Source organism: Anoplopoma fimbria, chromosome 18, assembly GCF_027596085.1.
Source record: "Anoplopoma fimbria isolate UVic2021 breed Golden Eagle Sablefish chromosome 18, Afim_UVic_2022, whole genome shotgun sequence".
In the NCBI taxonomy this organism is placed as follows: domain Eukaryota; kingdom Metazoa; phylum Chordata; class Actinopteri; order Perciformes; family Anoplopomatidae; genus Anoplopoma; species Anoplopoma fimbria.
Genome location: NC_072466.1, coordinates 13,338,925 through 13,364,167, shown reverse-complemented (window position 1 = coordinate 13,364,167; position 25,243 = coordinate 13,338,925). Strand labels below are relative to the sequence as shown.

At 40.1% G+C, this 25,243-nt stretch overlaps 4 protein-coding genes across 4 annotated transcripts in view; 2 read left to right on the top strand and 2 right to left on the bottom strand.

Annotated features, from left to right (window-relative positions):
* Positions 1-7,707, bottom strand: part of extl3 (exostosin-like glycosyltransferase 3) — a 29,756-nt gene extending 22,049 nt beyond the window's left edge. Inside the window, exon 1 of the mRNA XM_054618934.1 lies at positions 7,526-7,707. The gene's annotated coding sequence lies outside the window, so the exon portion shown is untranslated. The remainder of the gene's footprint in view (positions 1-7,525) is intronic.
* A 1,348-nt stretch (positions 7,708-9,055) lies between these two features.
* Positions 9,056-14,172, top strand: riox1 (ribosomal oxygenase 1). The gene is made up of 15 exons (XM_054618764.1): positions 9,056-9,208; positions 9,442-9,588; positions 9,773-9,912; positions 10,086-10,185; positions 10,721-10,834; positions 11,165-11,271; positions 11,362-11,469; positions 11,759-11,793; positions 12,069-12,247; positions 12,627-12,731; positions 12,846-12,987; positions 13,129-13,249; positions 13,429-13,528; positions 13,619-13,705; positions 13,989-14,172. The coding sequence occupies exons 1-15, from the start codon at positions 9,122-9,124 to the stop codon at positions 14,046-14,048; spliced, it is 1,632 nt and encodes a 543-aa protein (XP_054474739.1). The 5' UTR covers positions 9,056-9,121; the 3' UTR covers positions 14,049-14,172.
* A 68-nt stretch (positions 14,173-14,240) lies between these two features.
* On the bottom strand, positions 14,241-15,985 carry LOC129107264 (NADH dehydrogenase [ubiquinone] 1 beta subcomplex subunit 1-like). The gene is made up of 3 exons (XM_054618705.1): positions 15,917-15,985; positions 14,894-15,038; positions 14,241-14,421 (listed from the first exon to the last, which is right to left on the bottom strand). Exons 2-3 carry the CDS (start codon positions 15,031-15,033, stop codon positions 14,385-14,387), a joined length of 177 nt encoding a protein of 58 aa, XP_054474680.1. The 5' UTR covers positions 15,034-15,038; positions 15,917-15,985; the 3' UTR covers positions 14,241-14,384.
* Positions 15,986-16,189: 204 nt separating this feature from the next.
* cpsf2 (cleavage and polyadenylation specific factor 2) lies at positions 16,190-24,988 on the top strand. Its single transcript, XM_054618704.1, has 15 exons — positions 16,190-16,344; positions 16,697-16,863; positions 16,954-17,113; positions 17,218-17,323; positions 17,423-17,552; positions 17,648-17,763; positions 18,172-18,359; positions 18,509-18,799; positions 18,966-19,066; positions 19,414-19,617; positions 19,718-19,870; positions 20,060-20,282; positions 20,598-20,912; positions 21,767-21,901; positions 24,040-24,988. The coding sequence occupies exons 2-15, from the start codon at positions 16,715-16,717 to the stop codon at positions 24,130-24,132; spliced, it is 2,364 nt and encodes a 787-aa protein (XP_054474679.1). The 5' UTR covers positions 16,190-16,344; positions 16,697-16,714; the 3' UTR covers positions 24,133-24,988.
* The last annotated feature ends 255 nt before the right edge of the window (positions 24,989-25,243 follow it).

Sequence of the window (25,243 nt, the reverse complement as noted above, 5' to 3'; positions counted from 1 at the left end):
AAATCTCTGACTAGGGATGTCATTGAACAATCAATTTACCGTTAATTGCGTAAACAATTTAACCAATTAAAAATATATTAACTGATAATGCAGATGAGGCATGAAGACGAGGGACCCGAGGTGGAACTGTCAGAAAATGATCTGTTGATTTGCTGTAGCATGCAGTTGCACTTGAGCTTCTTACTTTTTAATGAGATTGAGTGATTTGTTTTGTGCCCACCCGAAAATGTTTAGAAACTGTAAATCAAACGCACCTCCCTGCGTGCCTCTCACTGCTCACTGAGGCAGTCCTGTTGATGAACTCCTTAGCATAAAGTTGAGAAAATTCCACAGAGTTGTTGTTTGGTGGCTGTACAGTTAAGCTATCTGAGGCTAACGCTAAACTAGCATCATGACAAGAGGCAGCTGCTCATTTAACGCAGGCGGAGGTTCGGATAGCAGGACTCGAATATCAAGCATGCTTCCAACAACATCAGCACAGAAGTGCTGAACTGTGTGAGGGAAACATCCCAGCTGAGTTTAGACGCATTTAAGCCATGGCAGTAAAGGGTCACATAAAGCGACGTTGTTGTTTGTCCCTGGTTGTTTGTCTCTGTACAGCTGAGCAGCGGCTGGACAACGTTGGACTAGTAAAACCAGTCAGACTGAAGGGGTAGGGGTTACCTGTTTTACCTTTTTTGGTTAACATTACAGGTGCTTACTGTTGAAGGCTAAAGCAATTTGGAATAAATGTTAATTCATTGTTAAATATGTCCAACACATCTAGTCTGATCTAATTAAAATACTAAATGAAGCTGGGAGTTGCTGTTTACTGAGTAACATTGAAGAATACAACTGTAATACAATTGTTTAATAGTGACAGACGGGAGCGCCACGATTTTAAAAGGAAGTCAGTTGTGTTTTTTAGTTTATCATTCAAGCAACTTGGTGTTTACTTCACCTGTTCTTATAACTCCTAATGTAACCTCTGATTTTGTGGAGGACATAGGAAATCATGTCAGTGGTTAAAACGATTTTCTAAAGGAAGAAATTGTTAATGATTAACTGACTATTGATTGTTAAGACAACCGACTATCGGTTAGAGAAATGGCGAAAAATTTGCATCACTATCTCTGCCGGTTGACAAATGTATGCCGTCTCACTGTGTGTATCGTATAATGACCAACCCCAGTCAATAAGTGAATGATCTAAGGAGAGCGCAAAAAAGAAAATTCTACAAATGTTCAAAGCAGAAACGTTTTTAGCCTTTGCTCTTTCTGAATACTAGTAAATTTGTTCAAATTTTCAACATATACATGTTTTGCAATTTAACTATAATCTGCTAAAAATATGAAAACTTCTGAGACTCAAAACACACGAGCGGGGTTTCTACTAATCAAATGAACAAGTCAATGAGCTCATGTGTTGCTCCACTTCAGACCAGATTATCTTATTGGATGGGGTATGTAGAGGGAGGGAGGGAGAGAAATGTGAGGTTACGTACCGGTCTAAAGCCTTAAAACTACTTCTTTCATTACAACTTGATGGACACAATACTTTAAAGATGAACATACCAGTGCATTCATGAAAAGCCTTAATGTAACTGTGAGCACATTGGGGGACTGGGGACAACTGTCTACAAATGAGGGAGACCAACAGCTGTTGTCACCTGTTACTATCTACTAACACCATCTTAAATGTCTCATAGATAAAAGTCTGCCATATAAAAACAAACATGTTTAGGTCATTTTCCACAGCAATAAAAAAAACAACGTTTCAGGGCCGTGGCATTGTGCATTTACAGGCTAACAGGCACGCGTGAATGGAAGAGCACCATCGTTAGTGTTATTACATACACCTGTGTTTTTCCTGCTATAATCAGTCAAAAAGAAAACAACGTATATTTAGAACAGAACCCCCCCAGTATGTCCTCAAGTACACCTGCTGGTTTGTAGGCAGCAATACTCCCTCACTTATTTTTCTCAGTGTGGTATTACATCTAGAAATGTCAAAAAATAATAATTTATTGAGCCTTTCGCCTCCGTCTGCCCTCAGAAACCTGTGAACAGCCGAGCCCTCTCAACAGCCTGCAAATGGAAGTAAAGCTCCAAATATTTGCCTTGACGACTGAATCTTATTTTAGAGGTCTGCCAATTCCCTCTCCCACTATTAACAACTCTGTTACAGCCCTGCAATATCAGCAATTTGGATGAATCCATGAGACAAGTTTGTTATCCACGATAATGACTAAGAAAAATAACCTATGTCTGAACAACACTCAAAGGGGATTTAAATCCACTGGCATTTCTTTTGTAAATATGAAACCTTTTTGAAAATACTGACTGTGGATTTTAGGTAAAAAATAAAAAAGGGGAAAAAAACAACTGCCTGGATGCTACAGAGTAAGACATGCAGCTGACTCTTGACAACTGAATAACTAATGATAATGGACATTATGAACAAAGCGAAATGAAAAGTACACTTAAATCCATTTCTCGCTCCAGTTATTCTTTGGCATATTGCATTTAATAGTAGTGTTTCTGCCATTAATGGCTGCAACTGGAAATTGTTTCCATTATCTTATTAATGTACCGATTAGTTTCACAATGAATCGTTCTTATATTTAGTCTATGAAATGTCAGAGAAGAAATGTCCATCAGAGGTGAAACATCTTGAACTGTCTTGTTTTGTCCGACCAATAGTCAAAACTAAAAAAAAAAAAATTATAAAAATTGAACACAGGCAGAAGCAGCTAATCATGAGTTTTTAGTTGAAAAATGACAAACAATTATTAAAAAGATCGTCAATGATCGGAAAAACTGTTAGTGTTGGTTTTGGCTCCACTATCATAAGTTTAACTTAAATATTGTGTTAATAAAACACTTCCTCCTTTGACCTGGCTTTCCCCTGTACATACTTTACAGAGAAAACAGCCAAAAATTAACACACAAGCCCCGAAATCCTGCCCCTCCTAACAAATAAATCCTCTCGTTATCTCCCCGTAGCAGTGGCAGCACCCTCGCTTGCTGAGTCCTTCTGAGAGCTCTTCCTCTCCCCCTCCTGTGCATGCTGGCGTAGACCATAACAGATTGACTCAGCCCGACAACAGCTGCCAGAACCCTGCAAGCCTCGGCCTCCAGACGCTGATGGATTGTGGGAGGGGAGCCAGGGTGATTAGCCCCTGACACGAGAGAATTATTTGCAGTGCACCGCCCCAAAAGAGATTGCACCCGAGTGTCAACGTGGGGCATTCACGCTACTTTCAGTCGTGTTGTTAACGTCCACTCAGCCTTGAAATCCACATGTCAACAACGAGTCGGGGCAATGATCAAACTCATCCCTACCTAGAGGGTGATTTGTTTAAAAGAAAGCACTGACAATCATATATTCACTTTCACCTTGCTGCAAAGTTTATTTTTAACTGCTTCCTTCACATGAGGCACTTACCTTGAGCTTGACAGTGACATGCACTAACTAAGGTCCACTGGAGGGAGGGCAAAATGGTGCTTCTATTTGAGGAAATATTGCTGCTTGGAAAGTGAATTAGCTGAGAAATCCTACCGCTTGACTAGCAGTCATGGCACGCAGAGCTGCTGTTTGCTTACTTTGCCAAAAGTAAAACTAGTCCTGCCATCGATCTTTTTTTCCGCCCGGCATTTTTCTGGTCTGACTGCTACAAGCTGCCACATCTGTTCCAGTCAGTACTCTCGCCACTAATTTCTTTCTTGCCTATCGCAATAATAAAAACATAATTAAATCTTGCCGTCATTCAATAAACATTCAGGAGAATCTGTCCTAGGTTAATGTAGCCTAACTCTTCCTGCCTCTTAAAGCAGTTATTCATTAGAGAAGAGGAGCTCGGGAACACTCAGCTATTCAAGTAGAGTTAAACCTCGGCACTTTGTCAGAAGAGAGCAGGAGAGTTTGACAGAAGTCAAGAGTCTGCGGCTCGATTTGATGATTCATCCAGACCCTCATTACAAGGACATGGCAATTAATGCCCAGGCCTCAACGTTCAACACCACAGACTCATTCTTTTCACTCGCACAGTGAAACGTTTTCAGACTACAACTCAGGGCTGCAGTAAAGAAGTATACTCCATCCCTGACATTAATAAAGCGATGTGCAGCACTGTCGAACAACATTCCTTACACACCAGATGCAACTGAAAGGATTCAGGAGAAAGCCCTTTGAACTGAAATTCTGCCTCAGGGCACAGGGACCTAATTGTGCTTCAACAAGCCTCCTAACAAAGTTCACATTTTAACTATTAGACAGCCAAGTAACAGTCATACAGCATTTTGGGACAGATATTTGCACGGGAATGTCATTAACGCAATAAGCGCTACATTACTTTTTACAAGCAACAATGACAAGCAAGTATAACATACTAGGTGCACTGGCATAGATGGAAAGATTTTTTTATCAGCGGTTAACAGACCAGTTAGTTAGTCCAAACCCAGCTGCCATGCAAGGTAAACTTTATCGCTTTAGGCAATTATTTGACTGGCTACAATTACCTTTTTTCCCTGCAGACAATGTGACGTGTCATGGCAGAAAAAGATGTCACGGTCTCAGGGCATTGGCGTTGTGCGTGCTGGTTCACCGTCATGGGTTACTGGGACAATCCAATGGGCGCATCAATAATGTTTTCAGCTACACCTCTGCTTTTCCCCCTGTGACAGTTCTCTCTCTCCTTTTGGTGCTGAGCGAGTTGTCTATGGTGGGTTTTTAAAGCTTTAATGCTAAAAAACAGCTACCTGCTTGGGCCAAAAACGACCATATGAGAGCAGTAAGAGTGAATCAAAACCGTAAAGTTCAGGCCAGAGAGCTAAACAATGATATGAAACTTGCTTTAAGGCTCTGTGAAGCCAAAGGGAGACGTTCAAAGACCCCTTTTACATTGTCATTTCATACATTGTTATTCTAAAAATATAAATTTGAGTCACTTTAAATCAAAAAATGTAATTGAAAAGGGCATTTGGGTGTTTGCATGTCATCAGCACCTAGATTTGAGCTTTAATTTGCAAGAAAATGCCTTTTCAAATTGCTATCTAGCAGCTTAATGAGATTTATTTTTATCATTTCCAAATATCAACATCTGTCGCAGGCCAAAATATATTCTACATTTATAAAAAAGTAAATATTTTGCCACTGGAATGGCATCTATATGAAAAATTCTGAAAATGTAAGCATCAGGCAGGCGTCCAATTATTAGATGAGGGCAGCACATCTACAAGAATCTTATCACATAATGAAATGCTGTTTTTGCAATTATTCTGCATTGTGGCATTTGTTAATAACCATGTGACCACAAGTGAAGAAAATAAATCACTCATAGACAGCAGGCTTTTCATGCGCCTCAGAGTAAAAGATCAATATCCTTTTCCACAATGGGATTCACAGTGCCTCATACAGTAATATGAATGCATGCTGTGGTCCAGTCCAACCATAAAAGGGGAGAGTTCAAATCCTACATTGTTTGTGTATTAATAAGGTGATAATTATAAAAATCCATACGACCATCTTAGTTTATGACAGATCTACATTAACTAAAAAAATCCTTTTGCTTTTTTCACTGTTTACACATATTGAAATAAAATACTGCTGTTGTGTATATCGCAGCGCAGAAGAGTCTCCAACTAAAAGCACCCATCTGCAACCAAACCAACGCTAGCATCTGCTGTCATACATTCACAAAGTGTGGCACTGACTTTATGAGAGTCACATGACCCACAAAAACTACAATCTAGACCGTTGTCTGGGGTAACTTTCGCCCGGTCCTCAACACCTCACACAGACACTGATCTAATAATGCACGACAAACATAGCTGAGAAAATAACAAAAAAATGTAGAATCTTTGTATTGGAATGAGGAAAGAACATGCAACCCCGACAGTGATTAATCTGACTCTATACTCTTTGACTTCCTCTATTCATCAGATTCATATTTTGTGTTTCACATAACTAATTACTTGCAATTCCTTCTTTGTTTTCTCTACATCATCAGATTCAGGACATCACAAATGTACACACTCAGCAACTTTATTTTCCCAGCTATTTTCAGACTTTGAGATAATACAAACATACAATGAAATTGACTCGTATTCAACTCATTATCTATGATATATTATGTGATTTGACAAAAGAATCCTCCTGTCAAGTAAAAATACACAAAGGCATGCTCTGATGATGCATACAGCCATAAATAAACAGACCACACAGCTCCGGGCCAACAGCTCTGGTATGATCGCTGCAAGTGATCAACTTTTGGCCCAAATATCGGAGTAAAACTGATTTACTGGTTACTGAAACATGTCATAAAAGCAATGCCCCTGACAGGAAACCTCAGTGTTCCCACTTCCATCCTAAGCCTGGCCTTAATAGAGGCTACTTGGGTTCATTTGTCAAAATACAAGAGGTTGGCTCTCAACAGACCTCTAATATTCTCAGGATTGCTCTAATACACCCCTGCAATAAATCAACCTCTGTGTGTGTGTGTGTGTGTGTGTGTGTGTGTGTGTGTGTGTGTGTGTGTGTGTGTGTGTATCTGCTATTTAGTGAACTCTCATCTATATAGATGGGACAAAACGGACCGAATAAAACTGATATTATCAAAATGAATGAGCAAAGCATTGAGTGAAGTCAAAGAGATCAGCAATACCTGATGATCTCCTCTATGGAAAATAGATCACTCTGAATTTCATAGCAAATAAATGATTACAGTTATTTACTAACTTGATGAAATGGCAAAGGTGCACTATGACTGACAGAGCAGACATGTTGAGAGACCCTTACCTTTATCCTAACACAGCAAACAGAACAGCCATATTCATAGTTTTATAACGGAGTGTAACTAACAGTGTTTGCGTATTGTAATGATGACTTGTATGTCGCAGACACAATAGTCGGTGTTTAAAGGCATGTTGACTTAACATTATGCTCATTGTGGTTATCATTATTGGCATAACCAGTCTGGATGCCTGCCAATAATCCGGTCGACTCTAAATTGTTAGTTTTTAGTTTTTTTTGAATGGAGCACGGTGTGACATTTTACTCATCGTAAAAGAGGGCACGTTTTTTTTGGGGGGGGGGGGTTTGTGGGTTTAGAGCATCAAAGCTGGGGGGCCACATTTTACAAAATGTGTTCACATTCTCAACATGTGTTGCAGTCATACGACGGACTACAATTGACATGTAAGTTACCATCGTTGACGTGTACCTCAGCCGGGATCAAAGCAAAACACACTCACGACTTGCAGCGGCTACAGAGAGCGACTCTGCTGCCCGAAAAGTCTTCATAGACACGATCCACCTCTTACATTCACATGTAATCAAAAGCTGCATTTAAAACACAATGAGGACAAGCGGACACGCGCCTGTTGTATTAAATATGGACAGGCAGGGGGTTGCAGGGGAAACACACAAGGGGCCATATGTCTCATCTGGCCAATTAGCTAGCCTGCTAGCCAGCAACCAACACAACAAAATGCATCTGCTCTCCACTACACGAGCAGAAACAAGGCTAGCTTCAGTCGCTACTCACCCCGGCAGAAGAGTCGGGGATGTCCTAAAACAAACGGAGTCACAAGTAGCGTGGCAGGTTTTGTGATACCGTCAAAATCCGGTTGTGCTGAATCTGAGCGACTACAGTCACCGGACAAGCCTGCGGCGCTGCTGCGTTTTCAGCTCGCACCGCTCACAGCACCATTAAAAGCTGCATTGTTGGAGCGACGGCCGGACAAACAGCGCCGACAGCGCGCCGCAAGGCATTGTGGGAAACGGTGTTCACTAAACGTGTCGCTCAAACGCATGAACTATTGGGGAAATACTCCACCCAGTGGTCACTGTTGGTACTGTGTGGTGATGTTTTATATGTTTCTATAACATTTTATTTGTCTTTGGGTATTTATATAGAAAATGATTGAATGAAACGAATGAAAAGCAAAACAGCACAGAAAGAGCATACACAAGGATGCTGTAAATGTACGATTTTTTTTTTGTAGATGTTAAAAGAAATGTTTACACTGTTTGCACACATTTTAAATTTTAAATACTCTCCTGCTATACATAGTAAAGTTTTCATTCCTTTTGTGTATTTTTATCTGTAGCTGAGGGCTACCAAACGGAATTTCGTTGTATCACTACAATGAAAATAAAAACATCTTTATCTTTATCTTTATGATGAAAGCAGAGACATGAAAAACAATTACATTTTAATCATTATGAGGGTGGGGGGAATTGTATCAGAAGAGCTTGCTGAAACGCAGCATTTGAAATATAATAATAAAGAAATACACTTGAACTTAACATAAGACAGGTAGTATGAAACCAATAGACCCTTTATTGTTACTGTGCAATACAATAGTTATAATAGTTTCTGTCTGTATATATAATATTTTAGTTACTGTGGATTCTTTACTGGTTTTTATTGCTCATTTGCTTATTTATAAAACTTATTTTTGATCTTGTATTTTTTTTACTATGTCTCTCGTTTGCACTATCCTTTATGCTGCTGTAATCCTGTAAATGTCCCCGCTGCGGGACTAATAAAGGATTATCTTATTTTATCTTAAAATGGCAGTACATTTTATAATCCTCACTGGGAATATATGTACAAATTAACTGACTAAGTGAGATACAGGATCTGCAACTAAGTGCTCATGTCCAAATGTAAGAGTACAGAAACAAGTAAGAAAATATTCAGTTTGTTAATATTAAGCAAAATATTACTTAGTTATTATCTGTTAATTTGAATGTTAGTCCATAACTATCACTTGATGGACCATCTTCACCTTGAAATTCCTTTGTTTTTTTAAAGGGAAAATACTCCAATCTATTTGCTGATTTCCAAATGTGTTTTGTTGTGCTTGTTTGCCCATCACTGTGTCCATGTGTTAATAATCTCTGGCTGCTGGCTTGTATGTGAATTTAAAGAACTACTTTGGGGAGAAAAAAATCAATAAATACAATGTTTTGATCAGGTGTCCAGAACGTCCAATAAGCTGGTTTTATGTCCTGACTCACTTGTAGTATAACACTGTAGGCGTCAGTATTGAGTCCGTCAGAGAGCAAACGTGCACAAATAACGGTAAAAGAAGACTCACCAGCAGTCGCGGGCTGATGACGTACATTCTGGAAAATGGAGAGAAAACACATGTCAGCCTTTGCGTTGTATCAAACGTTGCCTGCAGACTTGCCTGAACCGGCTACGAAGCCTCTCCGGCAGGTAACGTTGGATGTTATTGGAGTGATGTGGTAGAAACATGTGTGGTGCTTGGTGCTGTGCTCTGTGATGGACTCACAGCTGCAGGAGGGACAGTGCTGAGACAAGCACGGTCCCTCTGATAGACAGTCCACGCTGGCTGTGAAACCATGACATCTACTCTTCATTTCTCATAGGCTAACTATGTATCTATTTTCAATGTGTTTGGCCTTATGGCCACTTGTATGATGTTCTAGGTGGCAGATAAGAAGAAAAGGAAAAAGGAGAATGGGGCCAATAAGGTCCCCACAGTAAAAGCTCAATTAAAGCCTGAAAGGAAGAAAAGGCGAAAGAAGCTTCTTAAGTCTCCACAAAGAGAGGAGAGCCTTAAGGGAGTTACAGAAGTAAGTTTGTACCTGCTGCAAAGATGGAAGCCATGGGTGCTATTTTCACACCCAAGAAGTTATGATCTGTTACTCTGACTTCTTAATTGTTTATAATAGTAATGTTATTATGATTATTATTTTGACGCCAAAACGACCATACTGTTCAGTTATGGTTCAAAGAGTCTTTATGCTTCTGATGCAGGATGAGGAGTGTGTAAATGGAGATGGTGAGGCTTTGGATGCTTTGCTGGCCGACCTGGCAAAAATCAACAACAGTAGGGAGAGAGCGAGCAAGCTGTTCCAGTGGCTCATCAACCCCATTCCTGCCAAATCCTTCTTCAGGTACGGATGAATGTTTTGGCAGGGTTTCTCTCATATTTAAAAAAAGATCAACACAGTTTTTTTTTAACCCAATATTGGTACAAAGCAGACATTTTGCATAATAATATACCCTGTACAAGGTGTCATCTTTTTCTTGGAGTATTCCCCGACTAATATTTTTCCTCTTTCCGTAGAGAAACATGGGAAAAGAAGCCCATTCTGGTTCAACGTAAGAATTCCGGTTATTACAAGGGACTATTCTCCACAGCAGAGTTTGATCGCATATTAAGACAGGTAAGGATCTGAAACATTTCCTCATCCATTCTTACTTCATCCATTATTTCCACACCTGTGTTGGAATTTGTCCGTTATGTTATCATCAAGACAGATCTTTTGACACACTAAAAGAAATTGTACACAGTCATTATTATTGTTATAGGACTCATGGATGAAAGTGTAAAAAATTAAGAAGGTACTGTCCTTCATTTAACGTGGGAATGTTTTGGCACTTCAAGGATTGCTCTCCACCATTATAACGGTCTGAAAAACTGATCTTGCTGAATGGTTAACATTGTTGTGGGACATTGACTGTTTTGACTCTGTAATCCCCCAGACTAATAAATATCATGGGAAGTTGTATTATGTTTGGTCTCATTTTTTATTTATACAAAGAAAGAAACGTAATAGGAAGTAAATAATTGTATTTTTTTTCTTTGGTAATGAGCCGCCCCGTTTTTGTTGTATGTGAACCTTTTCTTTTTGTTATGCTCTTTGATATATAATGATGATCTGTCATACTGAACTACATGTCTGTGTTGTTTGATTTAAGGAGGATGTTCAGTACGGAGTGAACCTGGATGTCACGAGCTACACTAAGGGTAGGAGGGAGACACACAATCCTCCGGGGAGAGCTCTGCCGTTCACTGTCTGGGACTTCTATAGGGTAAGGCCATACTGATGCAGGCACCAGATTATTATACAGTATGTGATTATGACTAGCATTCTGTATTTTTACATTCCTTATAATTGGACCTTTTGCAGCATGTTAGCTGCACTGGCTTTTTTATCTATTGGGGTCATTATAGTTTCTTCTCACTTTGAAATTTCCAAGGACCACCTTCATTAAGGAGCAGTTGGATGTATGTTTATGCAATATATTGATTAGATTTTTTTAAAATAATTTTTGCATTAAGTACATAAAAAGTAGCATTGCACCATCTGCATGGCGCACTCATCGCAGATTTGTGATCATTATCATATCTCCATTTCCCAGAGCGGCTGCTCCCTCCGCATGCTGAATCCCCAGTCTTTCTCCTCCACGGTGTGGAACGTGCTGTCGATCTTCCAAGAGCAGTTTGGCAGCATGGCAGGAGCCAACGTGTAAGGATTTTGGACAGAAATAGTCTTGGATATTCATTTTGGATGCTATCAGTAACTGCTAAAACTGTGCATTTTCCCTTTTTAAACCAGATACCTGACACCACCTGGAACACAAGGCTTTGCTCCACATTATGACGACATTGAGGCTTTTGTGGTGCAGCTGGAGGGGAAGAAACATTGGAGAGTGTACAACCCAAGGTGAGATGCAGCAAGGGACCTTTTTAAAAGAGCAGCATCGAGTTTAATTTACACCGTTTTGTACAAATGCAGAAACTAATGGATCATTTTCAATATTTTGAGATGGAACACCAAGTCATGTGAACGAATCCTTTGCATTTGGTAGCTAATTCAGTTTACACACTGTACATTTACTCTATGTGACTAATGGTACACAAAATGTATATCTAGTAGATTTATATGAAGTTAGTAAATAGGTGACTGATTGATTCCATGAAACGCTGATGTTGTTTTTCTGTCTTTTTCATAGGACAGAAGATGAGGTCTTACCTGTGCTCTCGAGTAGTGAGTACATTTTTTTTAATTTAATTAACAGTTTTTTCCTCCTGTAGTAAAAACCATTTGTCTCAATTTGGTTGGGAAAAGGGGTTACAGAAAATGTTTTACTGTTTGTTATTCGTGACACGCCTCTACACAGAGAAAGGTAGCTAATTGCACAAAGGTGAAGGAAGTTCTCATACTCAAGGGCTCCCTCCTGCAAACGCTTCAGAGCTGATTAACCATATAGCACACAGCCATCATCTCTCAGACGGGACTGACTGCTTTGTGTTTCACTCCAGCAAACTTCAATCAGAAAGACATTGGGAAGCCGATCTTGGAAGTGGTGCTAGAAGCCGGAGATCTCCTTTACTTTCCCCGGGGATTCATCCACCAGGGCGACTGCCTCCCCGATGCTCACTCCCTCCACATTACCATCTCCTCCTACCAGAAGAACAGCTGGGGGGATCTGCTACATAAGGTGAAACTCACTGATCACAAACATACATGGTTTACAAAGAGCAGCATCAGTGCAAGGGCACATTTGGCACTTGTACTGATAAAGCATTACAGGTATAGTGCAATAAGCAATAGCATTTCCCTTATGATACCAATGTGAATTAACCGACAGACACTTCCAAGTTCTTCTTGTTGAGACGGTGTAACGCGTGTGCTACAACAATCCATTGAAATCAAGTGGGGGAAAAAGATAATTCTAATAGTTTTTCATGCGCAATATTCCAGCATTTATTTCAGATAAGAGTAGTGCAATAGATAAAAAATACAATTAACCACTTTAAGTAGGTTTTCATGTTGTATTTTTAAGGTCTTTCCATGTTTTGAACTTCCCCTTTTTTCAGGTGGTTCCAGCAGCATTGGAAATAGCAATGGAGGAGGATGTGGAGTTCAGACAAGGCTTACCTTTGGATTACCTGACGTACATGGGAGTACAGAACTCTGACAAGGTAGTTCAGCAGTTATTTACTATTTATTTGTCATTCCCGGTCACCTTCACAGTACTTTGCTTTTCACCAATTACCAACTAATGACCCAAGTCCTCCTCATGCACGTGTGTGTAGGATGACCCACGAAGGACAAAATTCTTTTCACAAACTGAGTATCTGATGAAGAAGCTAGCAACTTACTCCCCGGTCGATGCTGCCGTGGATCAGAAAGCCAGAGGCTTCCTCCATGACTGCCTCCCTCCCATGCTCACACCAGGTAGATGATGCATACGTCAGTTCTTGGAATAAACTCGCTTTCAGTTCACTTAATTCAGAAGAAATATGAACTATTGCATAAAAGTGTAAATGATTGTAAATTGTGTTGGATGCTTGAACGGTTTCATGCCATCTCCCACAGAGGAATTGGCCAGCAGTGTGCAAGGAGCATCTGCAAGGTGGGAGTGTGGGCAAGTCATGGATGTAGGTTCACAAATCACTACCCAGACCCGAGTCAGAGTTCTCCGTGCCGGATGTGCCAGGTAATAAGACTTTTTATTACATTTCAGATAATGTTCACATCAGGCGGGTTTGGAATGGACTATTCAAAATGTAGAGTATAGTGTCTTTGACTGTATGTTGTCAAGAAAACCTGATTCAATGATCCATTAAAGCAGAAATGTAAAAAAATAATAATTGTCAATGTCATTTTTTTTCCAAGGCTATGCAGTGATGGAGAAGCTGTTAATCTCTACTACACGACAGAAAACTCCAGAGTTTACCACAAAGAGGAGCTCAAGAGTTTTGAAATAAAAGCAGAGGTAGATTGGAAGATGTTTGTAAATCATCATGTTTTGTATTTAGTGTCCCAATAATGATGTCACAGACTAATACTTGTTTTTTTCTTTCAGCACACAGATGCCATTGAGTTTCTGATCCATTCGTATCCCAAATTTGTGACCGTAGGAAGTTTCCCATGTGATTCTGCACAGGACAGGGTATGTTGTTTTAAGTGCATACGGTCTGTGCTGAGATGTGATGCTACTCCATATTCAGGCATGTTTGTGTACTGTCAGATTTTAGAAGGAGGGGTCTTGCTTTTGAAAATTGATGCTTTTGGTAATAGGCACGTCTTTTCTTACCCCTTTCCTGAATGTTGATGGTTTTATATAACATCCCATTTTAGATATATGTGTATTTTAAATTATTATTATTATTAGTGCCCCTGTTTTTGTGAAATCAGCTGTTTAAGTTCTTCTTCTTTTTTGTTCTTATCCCCAGATCGCTTTGGCCGAGTTGCTCTTTGAGAGGGGGATTATCCACACTGCAGAACCTCTGTAGTGGCCACAGATTTAAGTCTTGCTGACTGCATGAATAGATTGCCTCTGTACAATATAATGCAAAACCACATTTCCCCAAGTATTCTTCATTGGCTCTGAATTTCCTCTCTGTTTGGCATCAAATAAACCAGTTTTTAAAAAGAATGAAACGGTGTCATGTGTTATGCAATAACAATTACAAGCAAGTACCAAATTATTTTGATGATAAAGGGCATGTTTATTATCTGATTATACAACTGACATACTGAGATAGTCTTCTTAAATATTCTGGTTTGAGGGACACCAATCAGTCATTCACACTACAGATGACAGGACACATTATCCAGGTAGGGGCGGTCTACTTCCAGGTCACCTCTTCACTAGGCTTCAGCTCCCTAAAGAGAACAGAAGGCAGAAAATTGCATACGTTTTTACCCAGAGCAACACTGCTGGTAAGATGACCTGCTTAATGTCAGGCCAGTTTTAGAAATGCTTATTATCAAAACCTAAACAGCTTATTGTGCTCCCATTTTATGTTACTATTGAACTGGCAAATTGACTTGGTAAAACACCAACAACTAGAGGCTTCTGGGTTCCATTTCTAATGTTTATTTGGGTTAAGTGTTGTAACTGTTGTATAGCTGTTAGTTAACTGTTGCACCTCCAACTACATGTCTTCCCTTTATCACTGAGCATTCAGCTTACTTATATTCATAGTAATTAGTTCAAAGTGGAGGTCATGCAGTAGTAAGAATCATCATCACACAAATTTTAAATAAATGTCACTGGATCCTTAATCCACTGAAAACCATAGGGGGAATCGGTTTAACTTTAAGACAGAGCTGGGAAATTACTTTTTATTCTTACCTGCTAAACAAAAAACTTTTGTTCCTGAAAGCTGTCAGCTTCTGGTCCTGTTGTTTGTCAAGGTACCATCCAATCACAAAGCCCATGGGCACCAATATGTTCACCCAATGCTCACGGGCAAGTGCTGCAAAGTTGACCATGGTTCCTACAGAAATAAGCAGAAAACGCATTGTAAAATGAATTTTGTGGCACTGATTTCAAACCCTGATCTCAAACAGGTGGCCTTATATTTGCATTTAAATGCTGATCAGCCCGTTGAAACAAACCACTACAAGTTGTTCACTCGATGCCACCATTACAAAATGTACTATAACATTTCATGAAAACCCAAAGCTATATTCGATAGATTGCTCTGCCAATTTTGAAAATGACTTTGTCCAGAGTCCCTGAAGTTCGTGAATAACAAAATATATAGGTAACTAAAAAAGAAATGACTAAATATGTTTCCCCATCACATCTGAGTAACGACACAGGAGACAGGACTACCAATTGTTTAAGGAAGGCTATCTGTATTTACAGAAACTACACAAAACGTGTGACACTAAAGCTATTGCACTAGTAAAGCTGATCTGACATATTTCTTATTTGGGATTGATAGGATTGCACAACTTAAACTGTATGTGACAAATCCTGATGACCACCTCTAAAACATTGTTTGTAGCCTGTGGGCGACCTCATTTGCCTGGACACTATTTGGACTTTGTGCTGACAGAAACGTAATTGAGCGTGTTATTTAGTCCTTTCATTGTTGCTAACGTTTGTCAGACAGAGCTCTGAGCTAAACCTCATTTATTAACCTTTAACACTGAACGTTATAATAAAATAACCAACAAAAAGGTCCTGCACCAAGCTAACTGGTTAGCTAGTCGGCTAGCTGGCTAGCTAGCATTAGCAATGTGTATCAGGTTTTTGTTGAGAATGGTATCTACGTTAAAGCAACTGCTTTGTACTAAGCCCAATTCAACATGATACAGTACAATGACTCAAATGTCAAAGAGGCACAAGGGAAATATAAAAGATTACCTTCTGTTTACACCAAGCCGTGGCCTTTAGCTCTTCATCCACCAGGCAGAGGACATTGGACTGTACCAACTGTGAAAATGCGACAGTGTCATTTGAACTATCCCAAAAAAAGAGTTACCGTAATGGCTCTTATCATGGGTAATATTTTCAGTCGCAACGTACGAACTAACATCATTTAAGGACATTTATTAAAACATACAACGATAAAATAAGGATTTGGTGTTTAGACGTAAAAGTATTTTTTCGTGTTAACCCCACCATAGTTGGTACGCTCCTTTGCCCTTTCACACATGCAGCGGTAAACATGTCTGCTAGTCAAGTGTGCACTGTGAACGCTCGCCAAAATGCCTTAATGTTTGAATTATAGAACATTTACCAACTCTGTTTCAATATCAACGGGAGAAAATTACATTATCTCACATTTAGTGGTACGTTGCACCTTTCTTTACCGACCCAAGTCACTTAACGTTACATCCCAAAGCTAAGTGTAGCTAGCATGCTAACTAGACAGGCTTTGCCGGGTACCAGTTACTTTGTTAACGCTGCTAGCTGTGGCTAGTAACCAAACTGCTTGACTTTTCAAATGTGCTTGTTTTTTTACCGACAGCCAAACTAGGCAGACACATATGTAACCACCCGTCACGTGTCTATTGTTGTAGAATTAATTGATTGAAGGGAATGAGTGCTTAGTGTTGATTAAAGTGATTTTTGTTTTGTTTATTAGGATGCTTGTTGTGTGGTAAGCTTAACCTCCTGCTAATCTCATTTTTTTACTTTCAGCGTGACAACTGAAGAAACATGACTTCCATCATCAAACTGACAGCCGTGTCAGGGGTTCAGGAGGAGTCGGCCCTCTGCTACCTGCTGCAGGTGGATGAATTCCGCTTCCTCCTGGACTGTGGCTGGGATGAGAACTTCTCCATGGAACACATTGATGCTATGAAACGGTAATTGTGTGGTTTCAATCTTCTGATTCCATCACTTTGCCACACTGTGAAACAAACAAGTGTGTAATATCTGCTTTTCTCCCCCTGCAGATATGTTCATCAGGTCGATGCCGTGCTCCTTTCCCACCCTGACCCCATACACCTGGGAGCCCTGCCATATGCTGTGGGGAAACTGGGTCTAAACTGCACTATTTATGCTACAATTCCCGTCTACAAGATGGGTCAGATGTTCATGTATGATCTATATCAGGTAGGTAGGGGGTGTGGGGAATGTAATGCATGTAAAGTTATTTATTAGAGCTTGATGGCATCATTACCATTGATTTCTTAATCATTCTTCTTCTTTCCACACAGTCTCGCAATAACAGTGAAGATTTCACACTGTTCACCCTCGATGACGTGGACTGTGCTTTCGATAAAATCCAGCAGCTGAAATACTCTCAGATTGTCAATCTGAAAGGTGAGTGAGCTGTAGACCAAGTTAGGTCAGGACAGTAGTCACCCCTGTTTATGTATCACCTATTCCTCAGTGTCTCACATCTTTCTTTTTACCTGACAGGGAAAGGGCATGGTCTTTCCATCACTCCACTTCCAGCCGGTCACATGATTGGAGGCACTATTTGGAAAATTGTGAAGGATGGCGAGGAGGAGATTGTTTATGCTGTTGACTTCAACCACAAGAGAGAAATGTGAGTCCACTAAACATTGACTGAAAATTTGATTTTTTTTAGTTTCTAGTTGGCTGTTAGCTCAAGTCCATTTTTACTCTGTTTCTCTATTCTAGACACCTCAACGGCTGCACGTTGGAGAGCATCAGTCGTCCTTCTTTACTGATCACAGACTCCTTCAATGCTACATATGTACAGCCACGTCGCAAACAGAGAGATGAGCTGCTCCTTAGTAAGTCATCTTCACAAGACTCTTAAGTAGTAATGTGTGTATTCAAAAAATATATTTATTCAATTGAATTATTTATCATTTAAGAAGTATTGCAATTATATTATAACATGTCTTGTGGTGTAACAAAATAATATTTAATCCTCCATGAGATTCAAATGGTCAGTATTTGTCCTGTCTAATATTGTGTAAAAGGACTATAATGTTTGGTGTTTTAGACCCTTAGCAATTATCTTGAACAAGGATTAAATTGCATTTTGCAAACTGTAGATTTTTCATTTATATTATGATTTTTTTTTTCTTCTCAAACCCTCCTCTTTTTCTGTAAAGGTACTCATTTTAAAATGAATACAATGGGATAAAAATGCTGTTTTTGTTTGTAAATATTTCCTCTTTTTTTTTTACTCATAGCCAATGTAATGGAGACACTTCGTGGTGACGGCAATGTCCTTATTGCCGTGGACACAGCTGGGCGCGTGTTGGAGCTTGCTCAGCTCTTGGATCAGATTTGGAGGACAAAAGATGCTGGGCTAGGAGCCTACCCACTGGCTCTGCTGAACAATGTCAGCTACAATGTGGTGGAGTTCTCAAAGTCCCAGGTATCAATCACCTATTTTACACTTCACAGGATATTGTAGTATTCCTTCCTTGTGACTTCACCAGGAGAGTTCAGATTCAGAATCACGTTATTTGCTGAATACAACAAATGTGCACAATAACATGAGCTTAATCCACTTTCTCCCTGAAGGTTGAGTGGATGAGTGACAAGCTCATGAGGTGCTTTGAAGACAAGAGAAACAACCCCTTCCAGTTCCGCCACCTGACCCTGTGCCACAGTCTGGCAGACTTGGCGCGGGTGCCCAGTCCCAAGGTGGTGCTTTGCAGCCAACCTGACCTCGAGTCTGGCTTTTCCAGAGAACTCTTCATCCAGTGGTGCCAAGACGCCAAAAACTCTGTCATCCTGACCTACCGCACTACACCTGGAACTCTGGCCCGCTACCTCATTGACAATCCTGGAGAGAAGATGTTGGATCTGGAGGTGAGACCGGCGGTCACAATGCTGATTTATCAGATTGTTTCTCAATGCAGTGTTTTCCCCATGAGAAGCTCTGTTCTGTCACATTCAGACCCCACTGAGAAAGCAATAGAATGTGTCATTTTATCATTTACATCATATCCATCTTTCACTCTTCTCGTTATGGCAGGTGAGAAAAAGAGTGAAGCTCGAAGGCAAGGAGCTGGAAGATTTTCTTGAAAAGGATAAAGTTAAGAAAGAAGCAGCTAAAAAACTTGAACAAGCAAAAGAGTAAGTAAGAATAAACATGGGTCGACTGGGTGCACGAGGGTTGGATGTCTCCTTTTGATGTTGCTTTATGCCTGGTGGTGTCACAAAACATGTTATTCATAAAATGTTACCGTCTTTTAACAGCTAAAACAGGAAATTATGTAAAAAGCTAGCAGAAATGCAAATCTGGTGCTCCAGCTTGCAAATATAAAAGAGGCTATTTAAATGGAGAGTTGCAAATGGGAGATGAGTCATGCCACTTTAAGACAACATTCATTCTCTGCAACTAAGCAAAATATGTGTTGCCTGTCCTTGGGGAAAATGAGACTTGTATGTACACAGTTAATGTGTATTTCGTGCATTTGCAGGGTGGATGTTGACTCGAGTGACGAGAGCGATATGGACGATGATCTGGATCAGCCAGCTGCAGTGAAAACTAAACACCACGACCTGATGATGAAGAGCGAGGGGAGCCGCAAAGGCAGCTTCTTCAAACAAGCCAAAAAGTCTTATCCTATGTTCCCCACACACGAGGAGAGAATCAAATGGGACGAGTATGGGGAAGTCATCAGGTGCTACAACTTTGATACACATCAGATTACAGATGCATGAAGAGAATTTACACTTAATATTTGCTGCCGTCATCAATAACTCATTATTGTTCTTTCGCAGGCTAGAAGACTTTCTGGTTCCTGAACTGCAAGCCACAGAGGAGGAGAAAAGCAAACTGGAATCTGGGTTGACCAACGGTGATGAGCCCATGGACCAGGATCTCTCTGTTGTTCCCACCAAATGCATCTCAAGTGTAGAAAATCTTGAAATAAGGTGAGTGATCTTAAATCCGTCTGCCTCTGTGACAAGAACTCTGCAGGTTTTAGTTCCCATAGGTCTTTGAAATTTAAGACATTTTGGAAGAATCTAGGAATTAGAAATCTTATCTGCAAGGATATTAAACAATGTTTGACCATTCAGGTGAATTAAAAAGCTTTATGCTTACTTGTAATTCTTCTACAGGGCGAGGATAATGTACATAGACTACGAAGGTCGCTCTGATGGCGACTCCATCAAGAAGATTATAAATCAGATGAAGCCCAGACAGCTGGTGATTGTTCGTGGGCCGCCGGAAGCCAGTCTCGACCTGGCTGAGTCCTGCAAGGCTTTCAGCAAGGACATCAAGGTCTACACACCCAAACTGCAGGAGACCATAGACGCCACCAGTGAAACACACATCTACCAGGTCAGCCTCAGAAAAAGCCTGCTTTTTATTAGAGTGAATATGGCTGCCTCTTTCTGATGATTAGATATCCAAAATTGTTGTACTTAGGACTTATCATGTATCCTTAAATGTGTTTAATAGTTTCATGAAGCTAAAATATTCTGCTGTGAAATAATAAAACCTGATAAAACTTTATCAGGTCATTTTTTGTATGTTACATCTAGTTGGTAGTTGAGCTAAGAATTAAACTGCTACAAGGTTGATTTTTATTTATTTATTAGCAAAGCACAAAATCAACCTTCTATGTTCATCTTGTCTCATCTTCTTGCGTTAAAGGTGCGGTTGAAAGACTCCTTGGTGAGCTCGCTGCAGTTCTGCAAGGCCAAAGACACAGAGCTAGCCTGGATCGATGGCGTGCTAGACATGCGCGTGGTGAAGGTGGACACAGGCGTGATGCTGGAGGAGGGTGTGAAGGAGGAGACAGAGGACGGCGAGCTGGCCATGGATGTCGCCCCTGATCTTGACATCGACCAAAATGCCACGGCGGTGGCAGCACAGCGAGCCATTAAGAACCTGTTTGGGGAGGACGAGAAGGAGGTGTCTGAGGAGAGTGATGTCATTCCCACGCTGGAGCCACTGCCTCCACAAGAGGTGAGGCAGGAAACGGACACAATGTGGTTGAGATGATCAATCAGTATATCGGAATATGAGTTTAGGGGTTTTCGGAAATGTGTGAAAGTTTATGTCAACATCTTTTAACAGTAAGCTCAACAAATTCTCTCCACCCTGCTTGGAATAAGAATTCATGTTTTTTTCCATTACCTTGTTTAAAAATTCTTAGAATGTCATTTACTCCCTTTTTCCTGATTAACAAATTTAGATGATATGAATATGCAAAGGTATTCACTTCAAAGGTTTAATTGGTTGTCACAAGATGTCTCCCACTTCGCTGAGAAGCACATCCACCTTGAATACAAGCTGTAGGTTATTTGACCATGATTATCTTCCCCACTAGTTGTGCTGTCACAAATCATGCTCGTAGAGACGCGTATTAAACTCAGACTGAAGGTGAGCACAGAGAAACTTTCCCCCTTCAGCACATGAACATGAAACACAGCCTTCTGGTGTCAAACTCTGCATATACATCATAATACTGAGCGAAGGTCAAACATCGAAGTGAAGCAACAATGAACAAAACGTATAACCTAATTTCAAGAGTCTTTGCAGGCATGCAAATTACTAATGGTTAAAAATTGTACAAGCAAAGGATGCATCTAGCTGCTGCAGCCAGTGGAAAGCCAGTGTTCATGTGCTAAGACTCCATGTTGTCAAGAAAGAGGTTTGGACACAGTTTGCCCAAGGTGAGTTGATAAGAAGAGCAGTGAGGAGATAGCCATTGGGCTCGGATTGAGAAGGCAATATAACACAGTTCCACTATTATGTGTACACAAGGGCATATAAGCAATTCAGACAGCCCTCAGACTCTCTTCCGTTCTCCCTTTCAGATTCCTGGACATCAGTCGGTGTTCATCAACGAGCCTCGCCTGTCCGACTTTAAGCAGGTCCTGCTGAGAGAGGGCATCCAGGCCGAGTTTGTGGGAGGAGTGCTGGTATGCAACAACATGGTGGCCGTTCGCAGGGTGAGTTGTCCTTCCCACTGGCTCAGTGAGTGTGCTATCCGTCAGCTCCCTGCCAAACTCGTCACCACTCGCCCTCTACAGGGAAAGTGGCCAGCACAGACATATGACATAGGCTGGTTTTTCGCCAAAACAGGCAGTGAAAATGTTGAGCCGTATACCAAATTGATTCATATTTAGTTCTATGTGCAAGGGATATGCATAGTTGATATGTAGCCTTTTTATTGAAGTTAAAAGCATGTGAAATAAAGGTGCTGTACGAAACACTGAAAATAATTAAGTGTCCAACAAATTTAAAGAACTTTAAAGGCCTTTAACTTATCGCAAAATATACGTCCTCTCACATCTCCTGTCTGTAGCCTTCAGTAACTTTTATTGTACCCTTAAAAGCCCCAACAGCACACAAAAGTTATTTACAACTGCAACAAATAGGCAGAGATCGAATACTTTACCAATGATGTGAGTATGTATTGCCTCAGATTCTGTTGACTGTAAGCCATCAGAAGTAGCGATACACTGAAAATTGTCAGAAAAACACATGCTTATATGGTTGTAAACCAATGTGACACATTTAGCTTCTCTGTTTGTTTGATGATGGATTGACTTGCATCCCAAGCAAGCAGCACCGATCAGTGCAAGTTGTTTTTGATGGCGTAAATACAGCAGCTGGGTCTATATAGTGATATCGTACAGTAAATACAGGAGCTGAGTCTAGAGAAACATGTGCAGCGGTATCCATTGAATGTATTTCTGCAGCGGTATCCATTGAATGTATTTCTATGTGTGTTATTGGCAGTAAACTAAAGTCAAATTGTTACCACGACAGTTAAGTGGTGTTGTTTGCAGTGTCATACAACGTGGTCACTGTAGATTAAGAGTAAAAAGTATTTACCAAAATAAACATTAAATAAAGAATTATAAAGATTATTGTTTTGCCTTGGAGGTGGAATGTAATTGATCAGAATTTCACAAAACCTGTGAAGTTAAGTGTCTTAAAATGAAACAAAACAGTGTGGTTCTTCACGGTTTATTTCAGGGTTAAGAAACCTTTGGTACGAGTGGCACTATTGGCACGCGGTAGATCAACTAATGGAACAAAAGCAATAAGATGCATGAGAGTTTTTTGGAATATTTAAAGTGCCCTCTCATCCACATTCCAAATGACTCCTTCACAGCCGTTGGCGGTTGCGCGGCCTGTTATTAGAGGTAGTTTCATTGATTTCTTTCCCCATCCGCATTCCGCAAAGACTTACCCTACTCTGCCTTTGATTGGCTGGTACTCGTTGCCTTCTTAGCAGGATTTTTTACGTTTATTGCTGATGAACAAGATGGTGTAAGGTTGGTAGGGTTAATCATTTCGGATGTGGATGGTTTTATGATGGTAGCTTCTTGTCTAGTGCTCTCATATATAATAAGTTTTTTTTTCGATTAGATAAAATGGTTTATTTTTTAAATGTTATGCATGTTGCCTATATGGATCGACTAGAATTACAGATCAGTTGGGGATTTAAATTTGATTGCGGAGTCATAAATTAACTTCATGTTATGCTTACTGTTGATATGGCACACTGATTAACAAGAACATTTAATAATGGCACTTCATATCAAAAAGGTTGCAGATCTTTAGTTAAGGTTTATTTACTTCCACCCTATGAGATAATATACCAGTGTCTACCAAAAAGTAGAACATTAAACACAAGAGAAAAACAAATGCAGCCTTTTTAAGGATAATTGAAAACCCAAGTGGCATATGAAAACATCTCACCTCAGAAGAAACGGGCAAAAAAAGAATCACAGGCAGAACTTAACAACTAAAGGAAAAGGGAAAGTTGGAGTGAGCAAGGATACCAACAACAAATGCAAAATTGACAAGAACTTAAAATAGACACAACCCAGAAAATGAGATCAAAGAGAAGGGAGACTTTTAAAGGCGTGTGTGCTTGTGCGTGTGCTACTTAAAAAGAAAAACTTGAAGCAAATCGCTTCATTAGAAAGTCTGTGGGAATGAATTGGATGCATATTTATTTCAGAGGTCAGCAGGGGGCTGTACAGTGCTTGTATGTCTATGTTTTTAAGGTGAAACAATGTCGTACAAAGTGTTAATGAATGGACCTGTATGACCTGTGCATTTTTGTGTCCAGACGGAGGCCGGGCGCATCGGCCTGGAAGGCTGCCTGTGTGACGACTACTATAAGATCCGGGAGCTGCTGTATCAGCAGTACGCCGTGGTATAGCAGCAGCAGCAGCAGCAGCAGGAGGAAGAGGAGGAGGAGGAGGAGGAGGACACGCTGCAGAAGAGCATACAGCTGCAATACAGAGACTATTCTTACGAGGACTTTACCCAGAGGAGAAGAGCGTACCACACTCTGCCTCATTGGCAGCTCCAGCTGTTTCACTGCAAACCCCTGTTGTATATTTTCCCTTTTTATAGTTGTTTTTTTTCCAGATAATGATTTTTTTATTTTTTATTGTTAGTTTACCCACACAAAGCGAGAGGCGGATGCTGTCCCTTGACTGACCTCTCTGTGTGTGAACAGATACTACAACTCCTCCCTCTGTACAGTAACATCCTGAGATGCACTGGATGGACTAAAGAATGTGTTTCCCCCTCCTATTCTGCCATTAAATATTTTTTTTTTTCAATATATGCTTCGTCTTAGTTAATTCTCAGTTAGGGCTGGTATTGAACCTCATTAATTTTTGAGTAAAATGACCGAAGCATTAACAATTAAAGGTTGGCATCAAATTCTTGGCACAATTCTTAAACTCTGTTCTCTTCACTAATTCCCTATAGACATTGTATTTTACTCTTTAGTGAGCACTAAATTGAGAAATTGTACACTTATGTGACATCATCATTTTTTAGCAGCATTGACAAGTTTAGTGTCACACAGCTGTGATTTTCCCATCCATCTGTAAAGTAATGTCCTTGTCAAGGAGATATTTCATTGTTGAAATTTTTAAGCTCACTATATGGTAAATATATTTTACACGTGATTTCAAATAAAATGGCACATGATAGATATACTATATTACTACTACCACTATAGAGAGACTATTCCACTCCTAGAGTAAAGCCTTAGCCTAGTACTGTATATTATATATTAGTATTCTTTGATCATACATTCAAGTTAACAGGAATGTTTGGTCATTTTAGAATTTGTCTAAAATAAGTTGTTGTTTGGCCACACATGTTTTTATTGTTGAACTCCTATAAAGCTGGCCGCTCAGTGAGAGACCGACCAGAAGAAAAAACGGGGGGGCCCTGAGTTTTAGCTACTAGTTTAGGTCAAGTACTAAATAAATGCTGGATCCTAAGCTTCCCACAATGCAATTTGATAACAT